This window comes from Clarias gariepinus, chromosome 10 (assembly GCF_024256425.1).
Source record: "Clarias gariepinus isolate MV-2021 ecotype Netherlands chromosome 10, CGAR_prim_01v2, whole genome shotgun sequence".
NCBI classification, from domain to species: Eukaryota; Metazoa; Chordata; class Actinopteri; order Siluriformes; family Clariidae; genus Clarias; species Clarias gariepinus.
The window spans coordinates 19,965,041-19,975,203 of NC_071109.1; the positions used below are offsets into that span (position 1 = coordinate 19,965,041).

Consider the following 10,163-nt stretch of genomic DNA (forward strand, 5'->3'; position numbering starts at 1 on the left):
GCTTATATAGACAGATATACAACAGAACGCATAAAATTCCCATAATTTATTAACATTTAGGTAACATTGCAATTGTTAAGTGTGACCTTGTACACTTAGACAGTCCTTTCAAAAACTTTTAGGTAATGTATAATTTAAGCTTTCATGTGTTTGGCAGAACTACATTTTCAACTACTCAGCGTCAATAAACTAATTTATAGTGATACTCATACAGTTATTCAAAGCAGTGAGTAGAAATGCTTAATAATTAGTTCTAATTGCTTTGGTCCAGTGTTTAAATTTTTTTACTCAGATATATTTAAAATATTTCCCAGTGTATTAGACTCAATTTGTAAACATACTGACCTGTATTCTGAACAAAAGGAGTGTTATTTACTATCTAGGCTGAATATAACCTGGCAGCGTCTAAATATGAAAATTACAAACTGGTTACAGAAATATCAACTGTGTTTGCTTTCTTAGTCTCATGTTTTGACTTTACGGTCATAGTATAAATAAATATACTAACATTCTGAGGTATTTTGCAACGTGCATGTTTTTAACACGAATTCCTTCATGCAAATTTGAAACCATTTAAACAAATCACAACACTGGCCTTCAATAACAGAAATACAGGCACAAAGACTTACGGAGTACTAAGTGAACAACAGAAATCTAATGCATACATGGAATTAACATATTCTTTGTATAGTTAGATACATTCTTTTTACTGTACAGTATATGGCTTTTATTTTTCACTTGCCCAAATTTTAGGCTGCACTGAAGGCATTTTTGTCTGCGTCAAGATCCTTGACTCCGTCTTTATTTGTAAAGTCGTTGCCAATGCTTGAGGAATGACACTTGAAATGTGCTTCTCTTGACTCTTGGTCTGAGCTTTTTGGTTTATCTCCAAACAGATGCAAAACTTTAGGGTCAGTGCCAAAAAATCCCCCATTGTAGTCCTGAGGTATGTTGGCCAGGTTTATGTACAATGGCACATGCTTTTTCACACAGAGGCCTTTCAATGGATCCTTAGCCAATGCAGCCAGTTTCTAAAACACAGAATGACTAAAGGTTCACTACGCACATTAGAAATAGATAAATAGGAGTACAACATCCAGAAACATTCATGGCTTTTAAAGATTTTATGATCCACATGCAGTCCATGATCCCTACCTGCTCACAAATAGCCAGGTCTTCTTCTAGCTGCTGATTTTTCTCTTTAACAGTCACTAGGCACTCAAGAGCAGACTGACGGGGGTGCAAACGACGGTCAAATTGATTGTACAAACCGCTCCAGAACCTGAGCCACAAATAAAAACACAACACATGGTCACTGATACAGTGTGTAATTGCATTGTAGTGCATTCTTACTGACAACTCAAAGCAAACATCTCAATAATGTCTACCCAGGACCTAGTAATTGGAAATGTCACAAAAATATATATATGCTGTAACACACTTGAAACAGTAGGGGGAAGTAATAGGATGCAGAACTCCTTGGGTCTGACTGTGGTCTGTTCTGAACAGAGGGTTCACGTAGTCCCCTTTATTCTTCCACAAATGAGGCCAGATGGAGTGAGTCTTTTCTCTAATGCTTCAGAGAAACAGAAAATTGTTATTCTTTCCAGAAAAATAAAAAGTCAACAAAAAGCTTTAAATGGTATGGACTGCACAGTGTGCAAAACATGCATCTTAATTTAATAAAAAAAACTAAATGAAAGTTTACCACAGATTTTTCCTCTCTTTTTCACTGTTGCAAATGAAGTTGCCATAATGGCATGAGTTAATGTGACTGTGGATGCTGATAAGGAATCTCTCGTTGTATTCGAAGGCACAGGGAAACTGCTCAATAAGCTGCCACACACACTCCAAGAACTGGTCAATTACAGGGGACACTTCTTTGGGGTCTCCATTTAGGTGGCTGTACCTAAATATAGAACCATTAAAATAAACAGTTAGATTCAAATAATTAAATAACTATTACACACAAAATATGTTCAAGGTAAAGAATAAAGCTGGTATCTTACCTATGAGAAAACTTGTGTCCAAATGAAATCCAGTCTTTTTCAATCAGCACCTGCACACAAAACATGCCAGCATAAAAAGATAGGATCTGATAATTTACTGTAAACTTACTGGCACATACAAAAAGTCAGTGTGTTTCATTTTATTCAGACATAATCCAGTATTCTAGTGACCTACTTAATTCATTTTATACAACAGGATATTACATTTTCTTTAGAAATGTGATTCCAAGACAAAGCTAATCCGTGCTTCAGGACATTTTCATCTCTTTCTCAAAAGACTCTACAAAACTAGGCCTTGTTTTTCCTTGATTGATCTCTCAGAGAGTTAAAGATTCTTGACCAGACTCAGACAGTAAATCCCAAGCATTAAAAAGGTCCATATGCATTATCTTTGCTTAAAAACGTATCTTTTAGACTTGCACACAACGTAGACTAATATCATTCTCATAATCATCACCATCATGTCATTTTTTTAAAGCAAGGTCTAAATCTCTTACAACACTGAAATCAATAATTAAGAGACTATAGCATAGTTTAGAAGCATTTAAATATTTTAATTAAATACACATTAGAGAAATAAAAATGAGGCGTCTAATAATATACTGAAATATAAGGATTTCCCAGCCAGATAAGATTTTTTTTATTTATTTAATGTATTCTTATTCTTTGGAAACAGATGATGAAATGAACCCGGTAATGAACTCAGAGATTTGCTCCCTATGTCCTATTAGCCATATAGTATTTAGAAAATGTTATTGCATATATTTTGCCTCTGTACATCAACACAATGGATTAAAAAGATAAAAGGTCTGGTGTTGATTTCAAGGGCTAAATTTGCATTTAGTAGCTGTTCCAAGGGCACTCTCAATGTTTAGTCCAAAGAGCTACTCATGCAAATGAAGGAAACCATTCAAAAACAAGGCAGAAATATCAAAGAGATAGTACAAACTTTAGAAAAGAGAAAGGATGCTTTTTAAAGCCATGGCCACTCTGGAGGACGTAGGTATATACATTGTCAAAGTTTACGATCAAGAGATGTCTTCATGAATGTAAATACAGACCTTAGGATGCAAGCATTAACTATTGCTTTTAAATAACTTATTAAAAAAAAGCTTGTCCAGTTCTGAATAATATCTGGTACCAGAATAACTGGAAGAAAGAAGGATATAGAGAGGAAAAGGAGAGGCTCATCTTAAAACCACACCATCTGTTAAGCATGTGTTTACTGATAATTCTAAATAGTGAACTGTATACAACAATAACTTTAGAACTTACAACAAAGAAATAAAATGTTCTTAAATGGCAAAGTCAGTCAACTGACCTTAATGCAACTGAGCACGCTTTTAACTTATTAACAACAAAATTAATGGCAGGGAACTAATGGGAAAGTCCCACAAATGAGCATCAAAAGCCTAACAAAGCACTGCAAAGAAGAAAACTCAGCATCTGGTGATGTTCATGTGTTCCAGGCTTCAGGCAGATATTAACAAGACATTGCAAGTTTTTAAAAATAAAATAGTTAAAGAGCTAAAAGAATTAGTTTGGTCATTTATTTTTTAACATGTGAAAACAGAGGAACATTGGAAAAAAATGCTATAATTCTTTAAACAGGTAATGCTATACTTTGGTTCACCCCCATGAATAACTTTGGGGGCAAAGGCTAGCTTGTCTGATCCGATCCCACAAAAAAGCCAATGAATCAAGTAAATGTGGGCCACAATAAAACAGCAGCAAAACACTTCATCCAGCTACTCACAGGTTTCAGCAGGCAAAGAGTTTAAGCCCACCGACCTGGCCCCAAACTGCCCACAACCTAATCTGGTGCCAGACACTACAGTACAGTACACCCCCAGAGGTTCTGAGAACCCATGCCCTGAGGGGCCCAGGCAGCACAAGGAGTTGCATTGTAATGGCTAATTGTGTATATAGTAAATGTTTAATAAACCGTTTACCATGAAACCCTTAAGAGTCCTGTAGTAAGGGTCAAGAAGCACACTGGCTATGGAGCACACTTGAGCTGTCCGATCCCAACCGTCGGAGCAGTGGATCAAGACGCTGATGCCTTCCTCTGCCACAGCCTGCACACACACTCAGTCACTACTGGAGATTCCGGATGACTTGAGACAAGTGTGTTTTGATCATAATGAATTCTGTATCTTACCTTAGCAACAAAGATTCCAGCTGACAATATTGATCTGATGTGTTTTAACCAGTCAGAATTTTCCAGGCCCGAAATGAATTCCCCCATGGATGAGGACCAAAGATCAGACACTGTGGAATGCGGCACAGTTAATAAACTGCCCCACGGGAAAATAAATATAACCCAACAGCTTACAGTATAGGAAAATGAAAAGCAGCTGTTCATAGGTCTTAACACAAGATGATGAAAACCAGAAATGTGTATTGTTATTTATACATTAATATAAAAATATTCATATACATGACAAATGACAAATTACTTCAAGTTTGGCATACATTACACGTTAGTCTAGATATTTTAAAAAAATTTCACCGGTCATGTCACCTGTAACGTGTTGCAACATTTGTGGCTTTACACAGCCATACACTACATAACGTCTATTCAGACATGGTCAGACCACAAGTATGTATGTGATCCTATAAGGTTATTTTCTTCTAAAAATATATTGGTGTCTAGTGCATCATGGCTCCCAAATACAGCAAAAGCAGTTCTACTGATACAAGTAAATCTAAATGTGTCTCATATACAGTAGCTTTGCTACAGTAAGAATATAATATGATGTTTACACAATGACGAAAATGTAAAACATCCTATTTCACACCACGTATCATGGCCGCTAAGCAACACATTACTGTATTTAGAAGAAAAATTAGAGTGGAGATAGGTAATATAATGTTCAAAGTCTAACTTATTAACATGTCACTTAGCCTAACAGAATGTGTAAAGAATAAACCATCTTCTGCATTGCATTTACCCTGTAACATCTTTATTTTAAAATGAACATGTTGCAATATGCAATGTCATGGTCAGATATTACTGTAGAACAGTGTGTATTTGCATGTGCTTTACTTATAAAAGTATTACAGTGATAAACCTCTCCCTTGGGAAAACGATTCAAGAGCTGGTTCCATTAGTGTGCAATGGCTTTGTCAACATACGTATAATATACTCTCATCTAAAACAAGCATAGAATATTTCTTGGTAGGCTGATGATTTTTTTTGCAATGAGGACATTCTACCGCAGCTTCACAAGTGAGCAGGTTCAGTCAGGTCTTAAATGCATTCTAGGAAAAATTGTCATTCTAGAAAGAATTGGAGAGTGAAAGGCTCCAACTGGCTTTAATGTAATTAGACCTAAAACTGCGATGCTATCACAGTTGGACAGCCATTCTCTGGTATACACCCTACTGTTTCTAGGATAAAATCAAAGCTAAGACTACTATTATTTTTACAAGAGTGAATCAAATCATTCTCACGCCCCTCGAACGGGGGTAAAAGGTCCCTGATCGTCAATTTAAAAATAAACAAAAATAGTCAAGCAATGAAAGCCAGATGGATTCAAGCATTCTTTAAAAAAAATCCCCTCTAGCATTACAGTACCAAGAGAACCCTCCTTCAGTCCAGTCTAAGTAATCTCAATACAGAATGTCTTTACTGGACTGAATGAGAACATTTGGTGGGCCAGTGTGCTAGTGTTTCTGTTCCACTATAAGGAGTATTACAAGAATAATCAATCGATATGAATAGCAGATGTACAGTATGTAGCAGCTTTTTACCATTCTCTCACCTGGGAAAGTGCTAGACCATGCCAAAAAAATCTAACAACAAACTTTCATCTAACATCTATTTTCTTACTTCCAAATCTCACACCTCCTACTAATACACTCGCTCTCATTCTCTATACCATTTATCATGTACAGGGTCATGAGAGACCTGGAACCTTTCCCAACAGACCACAAAGTCGAGTACACCCTGGATGGGGTGCCAATACATAGCAGGGCACACAAGCACATACACTCACTCACAAATTTGCAATCTGAAAACACCAAATAGCCTACCATGCATATCTTTAGACCGTGGGAAGAAACCAGATTACTCAGAGGAAACACACCAGGCAACAGGAACATGCAAACCCCATGCTGCTGTAAGGCAGAGTAAACACCAGGGCCTTTCCCAATAGAACTGGCGCAAGGGAGGAGACTTCCAGACTACCCAGGATAGGAACCCAGTCCTTCACAAGGCACATTATGCATACTGTACTTGCATTCATACACTCATTTAAGACGGTGTAAGTATTAGTTGGACACGCCGAACCTTACAGCAGGAACAACTGGCAATGGATACACATAAATATGATAGAGGAAAATGTTCAGTGAGAGTAAATGTACCTGTAATGTGTACTTTAGATGATAAATAGTTACAGGTTAAATGCAGAATACATAAGCAACAGTATATATACCTTCAATCAGTTTCTGCTGACTGTTCCTCATCACATGGATATTTTCAATGCCAATAAACTGAAACTTTATATTGGTGTAATTGTCCTCATTTTCATAGCCCTTTCCTGTAGCCCGGTTTGCCATTGCATTGAGCTGTGAACAAAACAAGGAGATTTAATCTCTATAAAGTCATTATATGCACATGTTAATAAATATCAGTCATTGTAATAAGAGTTTGAGTTCACCTTAGGTCTGGTGTCCACGACATACAGAAACCTGCTGTTGGGGTTGGACTTCATGATGGCCTCGAGCATCTGTTCATCCTCTAAGCAGCGGGCACTGAAGCCTGACAGAGGCTGGCTGCTGCGACATATGGCTGCCTGGCATAGAAAAGACAGTTTTGGTACAATGAATATTTGTCGCATAAATTTACACCAGATGTTTATGCTTACATAATGACAGGGGTCAAAAACAATTAACAGTGTGGTGCATAGTGTGCTATTTTAAGTTATTAATTTCTTTCTACGTTTTTTCCCCAACTTGCTATACTTTGCCACTGTTTGTCTAGGATGGTACAAAAAAGAAATAAAAACATTTTTAAAAGCCACAACTGATATGCTGTATGCCAGTGTTCATCCATCGAGCCACAGATAATAAATCATAGCAAAAGCCCAACTTTCATGAGAAGTTGACCTCCATTTCCCCTCATAAAAATCTAAATCTATGCTGATATAATTTTTTTCTTTTAAGGCCTGATGACACAAGGGACACAGATGTGAAGAGCTGATAGTACTGCATAACAGAGCAATATCTGTCACATTGGCCTGTGCTTGTTGAGGTCAGATATTCTTAACTTCTCTATGAACTAACAAAAACCAAAAACCAAATATGAGTCTTTGGAGAATACTTGACCTCGATAAAATGACCTGTACTGATTGAGCAAATTCATTCAGGGCAAAAAAAGAAAAAGAAAAAAAAAAAAACTACAGGGCTTTTAAGCACCTATCAAACAAATAAGTATTGAAAACTTTATTTTATATACTTGGGTGGATGATAAACTTTAATGATTAATTTTAGCATTGACGTAATTATACTAATAAGCAGTGCAACACAGGAGGAAAAAGATATGTGAGTAAAAATGTTTAGGAGTTGTATTAGTGTCAAAATCTGCTGTTACACAAAATGTGTACCGTTTGAACTATTAGCAGATGACAAATGACCAATAACATGCAAGCCATAAGACGTACTGTAGAAGGAACAAAAGGTGAGATTTTCTAATCCATTAATTAAATGACTCCTAAAAGCTCATGTTCACCACAAATCATATGTGAAAACGCACTTGAGTTTCTTTGCAGTAGTATGACAACGTAGGAAATCGTCCCTTGCTGCGAAACTTGGAGCTCCCAATGATGACAGGTAGTGGGGCTGATCTGGGCACAAACAAGTCAGCGGGGTAAGTGTCACATACCTAAAGAAGATGAAATAAAAGTCATGTTGTTCATTTACAAGAGTAAAGATATTATACATAAATGTCACACATTGATTAAATGTCACCACAAGCTGCCTTCCGTGCTGTGTTTTCTAAACACCCCACTCTGCATTTTTGCCAAAGATCAGGATGTAACTGTTGAGAGACACACTGACCCTGTATTCTCGGTTGATAGAGGTGACATGCCATAATTTATTAGGCAATCCCATCCGACTGTATTCTGCCTTTAAGTTTATAAAGTCCCAGTTTTTGTCCCTCTCAGCCTTGTTGAAATTAGGCTTGAAAGAAAAACAATAAAGCTCTTCATATTGCTCTGAAAGACAGAGAAAATTCTAAATGACAAGCAAATAGCAAAGTAACACAGTAATACAACTCACTGTAAAAACAACAAGCAAAAGGATCCTGAGTATAATTAGAGCAGTTTTTAGTTTACTGTAAAAAAAACAAAGTGTACGATGATAATATTTCAGCATACCTGGCCTGGAGAGTCGTAAGAGTGATGTAAAAACATTGTTGCAGTCGCTCTCTTGTGGGATGATAAGGTGAAAAATCTGAAAATTCTTGCATTGAATGAGAATTGGATATCCTAAAGAAGTACTGCTTTGTTTCTTTATATTACACACCAGACTATGTAGCACCTGTAATAAAAAAGACAATATATATGAGATGCTTTGTCAATGAGATATTAAAAACACTAAGACTACTTTTCCCTTTACATCTCACCAACCAGCATTTTTCATGCACATTCTCATGGTCTTATAGTCTAATGAAACTTTTGTACCTTTGGAAACTCAGGTGACCTGTGACTCACACTACATTCAGTTCTCTTTAATGTTGTTATTGGTCTTTTGACTGCTCCCGTTGAGGGGTCGCCATAGACGAACATCCAAGCTGATTTTTTATTTTTTTATGCTGGATGCCCTTCCTGACACAACCCTCTCATTTTATCAGTGCTTGGGACTGGCACTGCATCAAGTGGCTGGGGCTTGGGTATTGGGAGCAAATCGCATGACAGGCAAGAAAACCTACCACTGAGCCATCAATGCCCTATTCAGTTCACTTTGATGATATTAACAATTTTTCATACAATTTTACTAGTGGAAGATCAAAGGGACTTAGTGCCAACCCATCACCAATTATTCACCCAGTTATGCACTACGAGCCAATCACGAGACAAGACTCGGATGAGATGTAAACCCCCACCAAATCATGAGAAGTGAGACAACCGTGCTCGCATCCTGTTGACGAAAACAATTTAATCTAAAGTAATATTAATAATTTAATATCTTAGTAATATTGTTCTTGTTCGATTAGGAATAAACAAATACATAATTGGGGATGGTTGGAGGTAGTTGTTCAATTTTACATGAACAAGAAAAACGTTTGCCAAACCTCACATTAGTGTGCACATAAAGAATTTGAGTCATTCAAATTATCACTGGTTGTAACAATGAGGAAAATATTTTTGCATCCTTCAGAAGCTGTGGGATAGAGAGGGCCAAGGTGTTGCCACAAAAACAGAAGAAAAAAATGAATGAATGATGTTATAAATATGTATTACATTTACTCACATAGAAAGATAGATAGATAGATAGATAGATAGATAGATAGATAGATAGAGCATATACAGTATTGTCAATAAGCACTTACCCAGAGTTCACTGAGATCCTCAGCCTCATCATCCACAAACACTGTATGAAAGGCTGTTAAATACAGGGTTCCAACTCGAGTCCTAAGAGAATAGCCCCTGTCCACTAGCTGGACCTTTTCCACCTGAAATTTGGCACAGCCTAATTTTAATAAGAATAACGTCTGAAATTAAACATTTGCAGAAATCCTTATTATGACGTTAATCAGCATTAGCCTAACCGGTGTTTATGTACATACTAGCCTATTCATGCACTAAAATAAATATATTTCATCATTAATTTGATATAAAAAATATTATAGTAAATCATACATCATAAAAAATAATCCCACGGGCAATTCAAACATTTTACCTTTTTCAAAAACAAAAGTAATACCGTTATTGTGCGCACTGTTGGTTTGTGTTTACCTTCGGCAGTGTGATGTGCTCCATCTTTCTCTAGCAAACAGTAAATATCACCTTTTATCAACAACTTCCGGTAGCGACTGCAGACTGCATCATGCTAAAAATAATAACAGGGGTTCAATGTTTCACAACATTTTTACCCGAATTATACAGACCGAGTAAAACACAAATTGATGACGTGAATGTGATGTGA

General features: G+C 36.6%; 1 protein-coding gene across 1 annotated transcript; it reads right to left on the reverse strand.

Annotated features, from left to right (window-relative positions):
* Positions 1 to 31: 31 nt before the first annotated feature.
* On the reverse strand, positions 32 to 10,163 carry mtmr7a (myotubularin related protein 7a). The gene is made up of 14 exons (XM_053505884.1): positions 9,974 to 10,163; positions 9,568 to 9,690; positions 8,393 to 8,555; positions 8,073 to 8,230; positions 7,768 to 7,896; positions 6,674 to 6,808; positions 6,449 to 6,581; positions 4,171 to 4,280; positions 3,962 to 4,087; positions 2,010 to 2,059; positions 1,709 to 1,909; positions 1,442 to 1,576; positions 1,156 to 1,282; positions 32 to 1,031 (listed from the first exon to the last, which is right to left on the reverse strand). The coding sequence occupies exons 1-14, from the start codon at positions 9,995 to 9,997 to the stop codon at positions 750 to 752; spliced, it is 1,896 nt and encodes a 631-aa protein (XP_053361859.1). The 5' UTR covers positions 9,998 to 10,163; the 3' UTR covers positions 32 to 749.